The sequence below is a fragment of the Pempheris klunzingeri genome, chromosome 19, assembly GCF_042242105.1.
Source record: "Pempheris klunzingeri isolate RE-2024b chromosome 19, fPemKlu1.hap1, whole genome shotgun sequence".
In the NCBI taxonomy this organism is placed as follows: domain Eukaryota; kingdom Metazoa; phylum Chordata; class Actinopteri; order Acropomatiformes; family Pempheridae; genus Pempheris; species Pempheris klunzingeri.
The window spans coordinates 150,286-164,882 of NC_092030.1; the positions used below are offsets into that span (position 1 = coordinate 150,286).

The 14,597-nt window shown below is 54.8% G+C and overlaps 2 protein-coding genes across 2 annotated transcripts; both read left to right on the forward strand.

Moving 5' to 3' along the window:
* The first annotated feature begins 787 nt into the window (after positions 1–787).
* Positions 788–4,435, forward strand: smtna (smoothelin a). Its single transcript, XM_070850986.1, has 9 exons — positions 788–803; positions 885–957; positions 1,056–1,144; positions 1,352–1,427; positions 1,503–1,601; positions 1,682–1,712; positions 1,881–2,067; positions 2,380–2,531; positions 4,138–4,435. Exons 3-9 carry the CDS (start codon positions 1,058–1,060, stop codon positions 4,283–4,285), a joined length of 780 nt encoding a protein of 259 aa, XP_070707087.1. The 5' UTR covers positions 788–803; positions 885–957; positions 1,056–1,057; the 3' UTR covers positions 4,286–4,435.
* A 3,604-nt stretch (positions 4,436–8,039) lies between these two features.
* Positions 8,040–12,674, forward strand: LOC139219184 (phosphatidylinositol 4,5-bisphosphate 5-phosphatase A). Its single transcript, XM_070850987.1, has 12 exons — positions 8,040–8,494; positions 8,979–9,074; positions 9,168–9,276; positions 9,373–9,489; positions 9,921–10,096; positions 10,272–10,383; positions 10,586–10,695; positions 11,289–11,499; positions 11,586–11,723; positions 11,814–11,879; positions 11,957–12,061; positions 12,192–12,674. Exons 1-12 carry the CDS (start codon positions 8,040–8,042, stop codon positions 12,672–12,674), a joined length of 2,178 nt encoding a protein of 725 aa, XP_070707088.1.
* The last annotated feature ends 1,923 nt before the right edge of the window (positions 12,675–14,597 follow it).

A 14,597-nucleotide genomic window follows, 5' to 3' on the forward strand; every position in this document is an offset into this window, starting at 1 on the left:
CTGAACAGACAGAAGCTTTCCTTTTCGTTTACTGAGCAGAAACAGACTGTCCTCAGAGTCACATGGGGGGCACGTGTTAATGTTTAGACCTTTAATGAACTGATTTAAATCGGAGGGAACATCAGGAGTGTGGATGTGATGAATGTTTGTGCTTCATGAAATGACTGAAACATCTGATCCAGACTGACTTCCTGTCCGTGCTTCAGCCAGTACACCTCTACCATCAGGATGGCTGGGTTCCATTCAGCTGCTCCACTCAGAGCCGTCCATGGTGATGATGATGATGATGATGATGATGATGATGATGATGGTAGGACCATGTGAGCATCTCCTGCTAATCATAGCTACACCAGAGGAGTGTCACCACACGGTGGCGCTGTAGCCTGGTTCATCAGCTCTGAGTCGGCCTGACGGGTCACTGCTGAACCGCTGTTTTCCTCAGACTTCTGTCAGAGTGTGTGTGTGTGTGTGTGTGTGTGTGTGTGTGTGTGTGTGTGCGCTTGTGTAAACAGGCTCCTTTTGCCTGAATAAGGCAGTGCTCCTCACTCTGCGCCTCCTTAACTCTTTGTGTTCCTCCTCGAGCCTGACAGGAAAAAACTGTTTGGCTCAACGTGAAGCTTCACATCCAGAAGGCAGCGACAGAACCCCCCCACCCCCACCCCATGTCAGCAGCCTCTCCAAACATGCGTCCTTATGAGGCGCTGGAGACTGAGTCTCTCCACAGACGCCTAGAGGAGGAGGAAGAAGAGGACGAGGGCTCTGAGAGCTTCTGCTTAGCCACTGGACTTTCATCCTGAGAACAGGTGAGTGCCCCAGCAGCCTCCTGACAGGTCAGACCCCCCCGTGGTCAGTGGGGAACATGACTATATTTGTCCTGATCACAGCTACTCCGAGGCTGTGGCACCAACAGACCTTCCTCCTCAGCGTCTGCTCTTCATCACACAGGATCGGGTTCAGGTCTGAATCCTCCTCCTCACACTGACGTGCTGACGCCTCCTGCTGCCTCCACGTCTCCTCCTCTGAGACCCTCTGATCATATGTGTTCTCTTCCTCAGACATGGAGTCAGGAGCTGATCCTGGAGCAGCTCCTGTGACCAGTGAGCAGCTGGCAGCGATAGAGGACGAAGATCTTCTCAACCAGATGGTGAGTCTGTCTCCTCCTCCTCCTCCTCCTCCCTGTCATCCTCCTCCTCCTCCATGTCCTCCTTGTCGTCATCGTCCTCCTCCTCCATGTCCTCCTGAGCTGATCCTGGTTCTGCTGTGTGGACTCTGTCATGTGTTTAGTGTGTGGGGGGGGCGGATAGTCACACTGAAACATGCCCCCCCCCTAACCTGTGGTGCATCTCTGCAGCTGGACAGGGCAGCAGATTTTGAGAAGCGGCGTCTGATCCGGGCTGCACTGAGGGACCTGCTGAAGAGGAAGAGAGGTGAGTCTGAATCTGCCTCCATGCCGAGTCACCCATCTGTTACCATAGTAACCCCCCGTCCCTCTCCGTCCCCAGACCGGCGGGAGCAGGAGCGAGGCACGAGGCAGCAGGACCTGAGGCGGCAGGCCCTGGGCAAAGGAGGACCCCCCCTGACCCAGCCACCACCCCCCAGCAGTGAGTCTGCTGACATCCTCATGTATTATTTGAACCACGTGAGCTCGTCTATGTTAATTTGCTTCTCTGCTTGTTGTCAGAGCCGGGCTGCCCCCCTCCATCAGCAGCCAGGTGAGTTCATTTTCATGTTTGGGTTCATGTAGTTACAAAGCCCCCCCCCCCGAATGACTGACTTCCTGTGGCAGCTTCATCACCTCTGCAGATCTTTCTCATCAGTCGTTTCCTGTGATGAGGATCCTGATTTCTGGCAGACCCCCCCCACACTTTGTGTTCATACAGTGTGTCCTCTGGTCCCAGCAGGGCCGGTACCGCTGGAGGAGGAGGAGGAGGAGGAGGAGGAGGAGGAGGAGGAGGAGGAGGAGGAGGAGGAGGAGGAGGAGGAGGAGGAGGAGCTCCTTCTGCAGCAGCTAAAAACGTCAAGCAGATGCTTCTGGACTGGTGTCGGGCCAAAACAGAGCCTTATGAAGTAAACCCCACCATGTCTAACTGTCTGCCCCCCACCATGTCTAACTGTCTGCCCCCCACCATGTCTAACTGTCTGCCCCCCCCCCATGTCTAACTGTCTGCCCCCCACCATGTCTAACTGTCTGCCCCCTCCCAATGTCTAACTGTCTGCCCCCCACCATGTCTAACTGTCTGCCCCCTCCCAATGTCTAACTGTCTGCCCCCCACCATGTCTAACTGTCTGCCCCCCACCATGTCTAACTGTCTGCCCCCTCCACCATGTCTAACTGTCTGCCTCCCCCATGTCTGTCTTTCCCCCATGCCCCCCCCCCAGGGTGTTGACATAAAGAACTTCTCCTCCAGCTGGAAGGACGGTATCGCCTTCTGTGCTCTGGTTCATCGTTTCTTCCCAGACGCCTTCGAGTACTCCACCCTGAACCCCAACGCACCCAGAGACAACTTCCAGCTGGCATTCAGCGCAGCAGAGTGAGCCAGCCCCGTCTGTGGTCTGTGGTCTGTCTGTGGTCTGTCTGTGGTCTGTCTGCAGCCTGTCTGCAGTCTGTCTGTGGTCTGTCTGTAGACCGTCTGTGGTCTGTCTGAGGTCTGTCTGTAGTCTGTGGTCCGTCTGTGGTCTGTCTGTAGACTGTGGTCTGTCTGTCTGTAGACTGGTCTGCCTGTAGACTGTCTGTGGTCTGTCTGTAGACTGTCTGTCTGAGGTTTGTCTGTAGTCTGTGGTCTGTCTGTAGACTGTCTGTCTGTAGTCTGTGGTCCGTCTGTTGTCTGTCTGTGGTCCGTCTGTGGTCTGTCTGTAGACTGTGGTCTGTCTGTCTGTAGACTGGTCTGCCTGTTGACTGTCTGTGGTCTGTCTGTAGACGGTCTGTCTGTAGTCTGTGGTCTGTCTGTAGACCGTCTGTGGTCTGTCTGTAGACTGTCTGTCTGAGGTCTGTCTGTAGTCTGCAGTCTGTCTGTAGACCGTCTGTGGTCTGTCTGTAGACTGTCTGTCTGTAGTCTGTGGTCCGTCTGTGGTCCGTCTGTGGTCTGTCTGTAGACTGTGGTCTGTCTGTCTATAGACTGGTCTTTCTGTAGACTGTCTGTAGACTGTCTGTAGACTGTCTGTCTGAGGTCTGTCTGTAGTCTGTGGTCTGTCTGTGGTCTGTCTGTAGACTGTCTGTCTGAGGTCTGTCTGTAGTCTGTGGTCTGTCTGTGGTCTGTCTGTAGACTGTCTGTCTGAGGTCTGTCTGTAGTCTGTGGTCCGTCTGTGGTCTGTCTGTCTGTAGACTGGTCTGCCTGTAGACTCTCTGTGGTCTGTCTGTAGACCGTCTGTGGTCTGTCTGTCTGTAGACTGTGGTCTGTCTGAAGTCTGTAGACTGGTCTGCAGTCTGTAGACTGTCTATGGTCTGTCTGTAGACTGTCTGTCTGAGGTCTGTCTGTAGACCGTCTGTGGTCTGTCTGTAGACTGTCTGTCTGAGGTCTGTCTGTAGTCTGTGGTCCGTCTGTGGTCTGTCTGTAGACTGTGGTCTGTCTGTCTGTAGACTGGTCTGCCTGTAGACTGTCTGTGGTCTGTCTGTAGACTGTCTGTCTGAGGTTTGTCTGCGGTCTGTCTGTAGACCGTCTGTGGTCTGTCTGAGTTCTGTCTGTAGTCTGTGGTCCGTCTGTGGTCTGTCTGTGGTCCATCTGTGGTCTGTCTGTAGACTGTGGTCTGTCTGTCTGTAGTCTGCGGTCTGTCTGTAGACCGTCTGTGGTCTGTCTGTAGACTGTCTGTCTGAGGTCTGTATGTAGTCTGTGGTCCGTCTGTGGTCTGTCTGTGGTCTGTCTGTGGTCTGTCTGTAGTCTGTCTGTAGACAGTCTGTGTCTGTGATCTGTCTGTAGAAGGTCTGTGTCTGTGGTCTGTCTGTAGACTGTCTGTCTGTAGACTGTCTGCGGCCTGTCTGTAGACAGTCTGTGTCTGTGGTCTGTCTGTAGAAGGTCTGTGTCTTTGGTCTGTCTATAGACTTTCTGTGGTCTGTCTGTAGTACGTCAGCAGTCTCTGGTCTGCCTGTGGTCCGTCTGTAGTCTGTAGCAATCTGTCGATGACTCTGTGTCTGTGTTGCAGGAGGCTGGCCGGCTGCCCCCCCCTGCTGGACGCTGATGACCTGGTGCTGATGAAGGAGCCGGACTGGAAGTGTGTGTACACCTACATCCAGGAGTTATACCGCTGCCTGGTGGAGAGAGGCCTGGTGAAGACCAAGAGGAGGCCCTAGAGGCGTCACCGAGGCGTCACTGCGAACGCACACACCGACATCAGAGATCACAGCGGGCACCGTCTGTACTGCTGCCTGTGTGTGTGTGTGAGCACTGACAGGCTGGTGTTGACCTCTGGATGCTGTCAGCTGGCTCAGGATCAGATTACACATGAGCAGTAATCCAGGGGGTGGGGTGGGGGGGGGGGACTTTTAATAAAGCTCTTCTAATAAACGTCCTTCCATCAACACAGTGTGTCCTCTGACTCTGACTGGGGGGGGGGCAGAGGGACAGAGGGACTTTACTTACCTGAAACATGTTGAACAGCAAGTTTCCAGGTGAGTTTATATTTATTTATTTAAGCTGGTGAGCTCCATAACAAGGTGGAATACTCCTTTAACGGTTCAGCTCACCTGGTGACGTCATTCTGATGACAACCACAACATCTACCGTCCGGAGAGCAGGGACACTGCGGACGGTGTGAGGACACACACCTCACCTGAATAAAAACACAGGTACACACACACACAGATGCTCATACCCAGAGTGCACACACACACACACACTGACAGAGGGGGGGAGGTGCAGTGAGAGCGCGTGCTGCTCTGTCGGAGTCTGATCTGATCTTCACACACATGCGCGCGGGATGAAACACCGTCAGCGGCGGTGCTGCAGGACGGACGACAGCATGCAGGAGTCCGGACACGTCCAACATCACCGACTGCCGTCAGCACCGTGCCCCGTCCTCCCCGCCTCCTGACCGGACAATCCAACATCACCGACTGCCGTCAGCACCGTGCCCCGTCCTCCCCGCCTCCTGACCGGACAATCCAACATCACCGACTGCCGTCAGCACCGTGCCCCGTCCTCCCCGCCTCCTGACCGGACACATCCAGCCTCACCGACCGCCGTCCGGACGGACAACCGTCGTCACCGTCTCGGACGGATGTCTCCCGTCCTGACACTCGGTCTGTCTGTCTGTCTGTCTGTCTGTCTGTCTATCTGTCTGTCAGCCTGTCTGCCTCCCTGTGGCTGTGACAGTCCTTCATAGAGGAGACTGATGCCCCCCCCCCCTCTCCGTGGATCACCTTTACAGTTCACCTTGGAGGTAAAAGACTCAGCAGAGGTAGGACAGAGGCTCCCTGTGGGCCCCCACACCCTGTCTGTTTGTCTGTCTGTCTGTAGTAGTCTGTGTTGGTCTGTGATGGTCTGTGATGGTCTGTAGTGGTCTGTGTTGGTCTGTGATGGTCTGTAGTAGTCTGTGTTGGTCTGTGATGGTCTGTAGTGGTCTGTGTTGGTATGTGATGGTCTGTGATAGTCTGTAGTGGTCTGTGTTGGTCTGTGATGGTCTGCAGTGGTCTGTGGTTGTCTTGAGTGGTCAGTGTTGGTCTGTAGTGATCAGTGATGGTCTTTAGTGGTCAGTGTTGGTCTGTAGTGGTCAGTGATGGTCTGTGATGGTCTTTAGTGGTCAGTGTTGGTCTGTAGTGGTCAGTGATGGTCTGTGATGGTCTTTAGTGGTCAGTGTTGGTCTGTAGTGGTCAGTGATGGTCTGTGATGGTCTTTAGTGGTCAGTGTTGGTCTGTAGTGGTCAGTGATGGTCTGTGTTGGTCTGTGGTTGTGTTTAGTGGTCAGTGTTGGTCTGTAGTGGTCAGTGATGGTCTGTGTTGGTCTGTGGTTGTCTTTAGTTGTCAGTGTATGTCTGTAGTGATCAGTGATGGTCAGTGTTGGTCTGTAGTGGTCTGTGTTGGTCTGTAGTGGTCTGTGATGGTCTGCAGTGGTCTGTGGTTGTCTTTAGTGGTCAGTGTTGGTCTGTAGTGGTCAGTGATGGTCTGTGATGGTCTTTAGTGGTCAGTGTTGGTCTGTAGTGGTCAGTGATGGTCTGTGTTGGTCTGTGGTTGTCTTTAGTTGTCAGTGTATGTCTGTAGTGATCAGTGATGGTCAGTGTTGGTCTGTAGTCATCAGTAATGGTCTGTGTTGGTCTGTAGTGATTAGTATTGGTCTGTAGTGGTCAGTGATGGTCTGTGATGGTCTTTAGTGGTCAGTGTTGGTCTGTAGTGATCAGTGATGGTCTGTGATTGTCTTTAGTGGTCAGTGTTGGTCTGTAGTGATCAGTGTTGGTCTTTAGTGGTCCGTAGTGGTCAGTGATGGTCAGTGTTGGTCTGTGTTGGTCTGTGATGGTCTGTAGTGGTCTGTGTTGGTCTGTGATGGTCTGCAGTGGTCTGTGTTGGTCTGTGATGGTCTGTAGTAGTCTGTGTTGGTCTGTGATGGTCTGTAGTGGTCTGTGTTGGTCTGTGATGGTCTGTGATAGTCTGTAGTGGTCTGTGTTGGTCTGTGATGGTCTGCAGTGGTCTGTGGTTGTCTTGAGTGGTCAGTGTTGGTCTGTAGTGATCAGTGATGGTCTTTAGTGGTCAGTGTTGGTCTGTAGTGGTTAGTGATGGTCTGTGATGGTCTTTAGTGGTCAGTGTTGGTCTGTAGTGGTCAGTGATGGTCTGTGATGGTCTTTAGTGGTCAGTGATGGTCTGTGTTGGTCTGTGGTTGTGTTTAGTGGTCAGTGTATGTCTGTAGTGATCAGTGATGGTCAGTGTTGGTCTGTAGTGGTCTGTGTTGGTCTGTAGTGGTCTGTGTTGGTCTGTGATGGTCTGCAGTGGTCTGTGGTTGTCTTTAGTGGTCAGTGTTGGTCTGTAGTGGTCAGTGACGGTCTGTGATGGTCTTTAGTGGTCAGTGTTGGTCTGTAGTGGTCAGTGATGGTCTGTGTTGGTCTGTGGTTGTCTTTAGTTGTCAGTGTATGTCTGTAGTGATCAGTGATGGTCAGTGTTGGTCTGTAGTTATCAGTAATGGTCTGTGTTGGTCTGTAGTGATTAGTATTGGTCTGTAGTGGTCAGTGATGGTCTGTGATGGTCTTTAGTGGTCAGTGTTGGTCTGTAGTGATCAGTGATGGTCTGTGATTGTCTTTAGTGGTCAGTGTTGGTCTGTAGTGATCAGTGTTGGTCTTTAGTGGTCTGTAGTGGTCAGTGATGGTCAGTGTTGGTCTGTGTTGGTCTGTGATGGTCTGTGATGGTCTGTGTTGGTCTGTAGTGGTCTGTGTTGGTCTGTGATGGTCTTTAGTGGTCAGTGTATGTCTGTAGTGGTCAGTGTTGGTCTGTAGTGATCAGTGATGGTCTGTGATGGTCTTTAGTGGTCAGTGTTGGTCTGTAGTGATCAGTGATGGTCAGTGTTGGTCTGTAGTGATCAGTAATGGTCTGTGTTGGTCTGTAGTGATTAGTGTTGGTCTGTAGTGGTCAGTGATGGTCTGTGATGATCTTTAGTGGTCAGTGTTACACTGTAGTGATCAATGATGGTCTTTAGTGGTCAGTGTTGGTCTGTAGTGATCAGTGATGGTCAGAGTTGGTCTGTAGTGATCAGTGATGGTCTGTGATGGTCTTTAGTGGTCAGTGTTGGTCTGTAGTGATCAGTGATGGTCAGTGTTGGTCTGTAGTTATCAGTAATGGTCTGTAGTGATTAGTATTGGTCTGTAGTGGTCAGTGATGGTCTGTGATGGTCTTTAGTGGTTAGTGTTGGTCTTTAGTGGTCAGTGTTGGTCAGTGATGGTCTGTGTTGGTCTGTAGTGGTCAGTGATGGTCAGTGTTGGTCTGTAGTGGTCAGGGATGGTCTGTGATGGACTGACGGTTGTTCTGGTCCGGATGAGGCCGGTTCAGGGACACAGACCACCTCTCTGTCTCTCTGTCCCGTTTGTGATGCTACGATGGTGCTTCCTGTTGCAGGCTGATGGATCACATGCGGCAGAAACCGGTCAGGTTTGACCCCCACGCTCCGGTCAGACCTGGTCCTCCAAAGCTCGCCATCCAGCAGCCACCGGAGGCGCCTGGGCGGCGCGCCGAGCAGGTCTCCCCCGTGGAAGTATCTGAACAGATGAGGTCCGCTCCAGCGGCGCTGGCGAGCATCAGCCGGCCGAGGCCGACGGCTCTTGGATCCAAAGCCGCTCCAAAGCCACCCAGAGTCCCGGCGGACGCCGAACTGATCCCGCTTTGTATCCCGGGACCTCAGAGCACTAGCGTCCTGCCACTTTCCCCCGCCGACTCCCCCGTCTCCCCCCACAGCTCGCAGCCTCACCTGAGCCCCACCCCCCAGCCCTCCAGCCTCAGCCCAACGCCAAGGACCCCCCCACCCGGGAGCTCAGCGCAGGGTCAGGTGCATTCTGGGAAAGCAGCAGGAGAGAGTGACAACTTCAGGTAAGACCAACACGGACCTCGTCACTAAAACGCACTGCGTGACCCCCCGTCTCACTCATGGTGGTGGATTCAACCCCAGCGCCAACGCTTAGATTTCTGAGGGTCCTTGAACTTACCACCAGGCAGAAAGATAGGAGGCCGTTAACAAGTAATCAATCAACCAGTCAGTCAGTCTGTCAATCAATCAATCTGCAATTCACTCACTCAATCACATGACAGCAGCCACATGTGATTGATTGATTTATTGATCAGTTAATCAAAAGAAGATTAACAGGTAGATCAGTGATCGATCACATGTGCCATCTCTCTGGGTTTGATTTCAGGAAACCTCAATCCTGACGTTTTATTGATTAAATGGTGAAGTGACTGATTGACCCGATCAATACTCTCTGTCTGTCTCTCTCTCTGGCTGTCTCCCTCTCTCTCTCTACCTGTGTCCTGCTTTCTCCCTGTCTCTCTCCCTGCCTGTCTGTCTCTCTGACAGGGTCCACATAGTAACGTGGAACGTGGGATCAGCCGTCCCTCCAGATGACATCAGTTCTCTGTTTGGACAGAAGACTGTGGACATGTTTGTCATTGGGTCAGTGGAGACCACATGACCACCGCTCGCTCACCTGTACCCCCCCTTTGTACCTGTCATACCTAATGCTGCTGTGCCCCCCCCCCCCCCCAGGCTCCAGGAGGTGAACTCCATGATAAACAAGCGTCTGAAGGACGTGCTGTTCTCCGACCAGTGGAGCGAGCGCTGCATGGACACCCTCAGCCCATCTGGATACGTCCTGGTCAGTGTGCCCCCCCCCCCCCCCCCCCCCCGTTCTGCACGTCAGCACGGCGGGGGGGGGCGTCGTGCTGACGTTCGCGTCTGTCCCGTCCTGTAGGTTGCGTCCCAGCGGATGCAGGGGGTGCTGCTGCTTGTCTTCTCCAGGTTCGTCCACTTGCCGTTCCTGAGGGGCGTCCAGACGGAGAGCACACGCACCGGCCTGGGGGGGTACTGGGTAGGTCTGCCCCCCCCCACATTCACAATGACTGTGTGACTGTGTGTGTGACTGTGTGTGTGACTGTGTGTGTGACTGTGTGACTGTGTGTGTGACTGTGTGTGTGACTGTGTGTGTGACTGTGTGACTGTGTGACTGTGACTGTGTGTGTGTGTGTGACCTTCCTGTGTGTATTGATATCAGACCCCCCCCCCTCAGTGCTGCTGCAGTCTCCTTCTCTGAGAGGTCAGTGCAGCACCTGTCTGTCTCTCTGTCAGGGGAACAAAGGGGGGGTCAGCGTGAGGATGACCGTGTACCTGTCTGTCTCTCTGTCAGGGGAACAAAGGGGGGGTCAGCGTGAGGATGACCGTGTACCTGTCTGTCTCTCTGTCAGGGGAACAAAGGGGGGGTCAGCGTGAGGATGACCGTGTACCTGTCTGTCTCTCTGTCAGGGGAACAAAGGGGGGGTCAGCGTGAGGATGACCGTGTTCGGACACCCCGTGTGCTTCCTGAACTGCCACCTGCCGGCCCACATGAGGAACCTGGAGCAGCGGGTGGAGGACTTTGAGAGCATCCTCCAGCAGCAGCAGTTTGACGGGGGGGCGGCCAGCGGCGTGCTGGACCACGAGTGGGTGACCCCTCCCCCACAGACTGTAGATACACACACGCGCGCTGTCATCGTGCGGTGTGTGTGGTCAGTGTGTGTCGTGTGTCCTGACGGTGATGTCTGTCTGTCCCTCCTGTCCTGTCTATCCCTCCTGACCTGTCTTTCCTGTCCTGTCTGTCTCTCTGCCCCCCCCCAGCGTGGTGTTCTGGTTCGGGGATCTAAACTTCCGTATTGAGGACTACGACATCCACGTGGTCAAATGTGCCATCGACAGCAACAAGCTGCCTCTGCTGTGGGAGAGAGACCAGGTGAGACCCCCCCACAGACAGACAGGAGGGAGGGACAGACAGGAGCGAGAGACAGACATACATATTCTCTCTCCACCTGTCTGTCGGACTGAATACCTGTCTGTCTGTCTGTCGGTCTGGCTGAATACCTGTCTGTCTGTCTCTCTCTCCACCTGTCTGTCTGAATACTTGTCTCTCTCTCCACCTGTCTCTCTCTCTCCAGCTCAACATGGCTAAAAACACTGAGTCCATCCTGGACGGCTTCCAGGAGGGGGCGCTCAACTTCCCCCCGACGTACAAGTTTGATGTCGGCACGCACACTTATGACACCAGGTCGGGTCAGCCTCCTTCACCTCATCCTCCTCTTCCTCGCCTCATCCTCCTCTTCCTCGCCTCATCCTCCTCTTCCTCGCCTCATCTTCCTCTTCCTCGCCTCATCCTCCTCTTCCTCTCCTCATCCTCCTCTTCCTCGTCTCTTCCTCCTCTTTCTCTCCTCATCCTCCTCTTCCTCGTCTCTTCCTCCTCTTTCTCTCCTCATCCTCCTCTTCCTCACCTCATCCTCCTCTTCCTCGCCTCATCCTCCTCTTCCTCGCCTCATCCTCCTCTTCCTCTCCTCATCCTCCTCTTCCTCGTCTCTTCCTCCTCTTTCTCTCCTCATCCTCCTCTTCCTCGTCTCTTCCTCCTCTTTCTCTCCTCATCCTCCTCTTCCTCACCTCATCCTCCTCTTCCTCGCCTCATCCTCCTCTTCCTCGCCTCATCCTCCTCTTCCTCGCCTCATCTTCCTCTTCCTCTCCTCATCTTCCTCTTCCTCTCCTCATCCTCCTCTTCCTCGCCTCATCCTCCTCTTCCTCTCCTCATCCTCCTCTTCCTCTCCTCAGCCCTGTTATAAACTCTTGTGCCCCCCCGTCCCTTGTTTTTCCCCTCAGTGCTAAGAAGAGGAAACCTGCCTGGACCGATCGCATCCTGTGGCGTCTGCGTCGCACCGGCTCCCCGGTTCCTACCCACAATGCCGCGTTGCAGCGGGGCCTGACGTCGTGGCTGGGAGGGGCGACCAGAGTCACGCAGCACGTGTACCGAAGTCACATGGGCTTCACCATCAGTGACCACAAGCCCGTCTCTGCCGTGTTTTCCCTGCACGTGAGCCAGACTTTCAGTCTTGTCCTGAAGCACTGTGGTCACATGACTTATTGGTGGTCACCTGACCGTCTGGGTCTGTGTTGCAGTTCCCGTTCAGGGTAGACGTCCCGCTGGTGGAGCTGCAGGTGAACACGGAGTGGACCAAAGCCTCCGACTGCGTGGTCAGGTTCACTGTAGCATCAACCTACCAGCGCAGCTCCTGGGACTGGGTGGCCATATACAAGGTAACCGCCGCCGCCTCATATTTCCTGTCCGACACCACCTGTGGACATCTGACCTGTCGATGTCTGACGCCACCTGTCTCCTGTGCCCAGGTTGGATTCAGACATCACAAAGACTACCAGGCGTACATCTGGGCCAAAGGAGAGCACGCAGCAGAGGTGTGTTCCCCACAGGTGTGTCAGAGCGGCGCTGCAGCCGAGCTCAGCTGATCGTTTCCTGTTCCTGCCTCCGACAGGTGACGTTTCCAGAGGAGGACCTGCCCCATGGCGACGGAGAATACATCCTGGGATACTACAGCAATAACATGAACAGCATCGTGGGACTGTCAGCACCTGTCCAGGTAGAAACAGGACCAGACAGAGCGTCACACACACACGCTCTGTCACTGCCCTAACCCTAACACCACACGTGTGTCCTCCGTTCAGACCTCTCATGTGTTTATGCCCTCTGGACTCCCCCTCCCTGAACAGATCAGGCTGCCGGTCCACAGCCCCACGGCACGGCGCTCCGACGGCTCCGACCCCAGCTCCGAGGACGACAGCACTCTGGTCCTGCTGGCTCCAAACTCCCGCAGCCCGAGCCCCCAGACCGGCAAACACCACCACCACCACCACCGCCACCGCCGCAGCCGCAGTCCAGCCCTCCCCGCTCTGTCCTCCCACCCCCTCCCCTCCCTGCAGGGCCTCAGCCTCTGTCCTCGCCCCAAAGACGGCCACAGCTGCAGCCGCTCCCCCGCCTCCGCCGCCAAGAAGGAACGACTGGTCTCCCCCGAGCCCGAGCCGTCCCCCGCCATCAGCCCCCGCAGCCCCCGCAGCCCTGTGTCTCCAGGCGGAGGGGTGACCGCGCCGGAGGCCCTGATCGCCGCCATCCTCGGAGAACACAGACCAGCTCAGGCTAGCCAAGGGGGGGGGCTCAGACAGGCGGGGAGGGGCGGCGAAACCGACGGCGTGTAGACCAGGGAGACACCAGGATCTCCCCCTCAGCTGCCCCGCTGGTCTCCTCTTGTGCTGTGCTAACAGTCCTCCTCTTGAGCCTCCGTCCTCTCCCAGCCTGAGGGTGTCCGGGGGGCGGGGGACGGGGGACGGGGGGGGGGCTTTACAGACTCATGCGCTGCATCACACATAAACTACTGAGCTGAATGTGACCAAAGTCACAAAGTCAGACATCAACGGTCTGGAGTCAGCAGAGGGACCCTGGACCACGGTGTGTGTGTGTGTGTGTGTGTGTGTGTGTGTGTGTGTGTGTGTGTGTGTGTGTGTGTGTGTGTGTGTGAGTGTGTGTGTGTGTGTGTGTGTGTGAGTGAGTGTGAGTGTGAGTGCGTGTGCGTGTGCGTGAGTGTGAGCGTGTGCGAGTGTGTGAGTGTGTGTGTGTGTGTGTGTGTGTGTGTGTGAGTGTGTGTGCGTGTGCGTGTGTGAGTGTGTGTGAGTGTGAGTGTGAGTGAGTGTGTGTGAGTGTGTGTGTGTGTGAGTGTGTGTGAGTGTGTGTGTGTGTGTGTGTGTGTGTGTGTGTGAGTGTGTGTGTGTGTGTGTGAGTGTGTGTGTGTGTGTGTGTGTGTGAGTGTGTGTGTGAGTGTGAGTGTGAGTGTGTGTGTGTGTGTGTGAGTGTGTGTGAGTGTGTGTGTGTGTGTGAGTGTGAGTGTGTGTGAGTGTGTGTGTGAGTGTGAGTGAGTGTGTGTGAGTGTGTGTGTGTGTGTGAGTGTGTGTGTGTGTGTGTGTGAGTGTGTGTGTGTGAGTGTGTGTGTGTGTGTGTGTGTGTGAGTGTGTGTGTGTGCGTGAGTGTGAGCGTGTGCGTGTGCGAGTGTGTGAGTGTGTGTGTGAGTGTGTGTGTGTGTGTGTGTGTGTGTGTGTGAGTGTGTGTGCGTGTGCGTGAGCGTGTGTGAGTGTGTGTGAGTGTGTGTGTGTGTGAGTGTGAGTGTGTGTCAGACAGCAGCTGTCCTGTAGAGCTCCTCTGGATGTTCATGTGGTTATTCTGCTTCAAGTTGTGTAACTCTGAGTGTGTATGTGCAAATAAAAAAGAGCAAACACACAGTCAACGGATAAAATCAGTTTATTGGACAGACGTGACCTCTGACACTGACAGGAAGTGTGTGTTCATGTGTGTATCAGTGTGTGTGTGTGTGTGTATCAGTGTGTGTTCATGTGTGTATCAGTGTGTGTGTGTGTATCAGTGTGTGTGTGTGTGTGTGTATCAGTGTGCTGGGCTCACAGTGATGATGGAGGTGACCTCTGGGTGGATTAAAACCACAGAGACCCCCTCCAGCTGTGGCCGAGGGTCAGGGGGTCCACCTTCAACGTCACACAGACGGACCCCCCCTCCACAGCTCACACCTCTTTGGCAGGGCAGCAGGTTTTCAGCAGGTAGAACAGAACAGAACAGAACAGCCTTTATTGTCATCAGGGGCACTGCTCCACTTTGGTGCAAGAAAAATTACAACACATATATAATAAAAGGAATATAACAATATACACAGTATATATAAATATATATGTACAAAATTCCTCCTGCGGCCCTCCCCTCTCCTCCTGCGGCCCTCCCCTCTCCTCCTCTAGCCCTCCCCTCTCCTCCTGCGGCCCTCCCCTCTCCTCCTCTAGCCCTCCCCTCTCCTCCTGCGGCCCTCCCCTCTCCTCCTCTAGCCCTCCCCTCTCCTCCTCTAGCCCTCCCCTCTCCTCCTGCGGCCCTCCCCTCTCCTCCTCTGATGGAGGAAACACCTTCATCCTGCAGACTGAAGGCTCCTCACCAGTGTACCTGAACCAGTGTACCTGAACCAGTGTACCACTCAGTGAGCAGCACAGGTGAGTGGACACCTGTATCTCCGCAGGCCCCGCCCCTCTGGACCACGTGGTCTGTGCTCCCCCACGCCATTGGCTGCAGGGGGC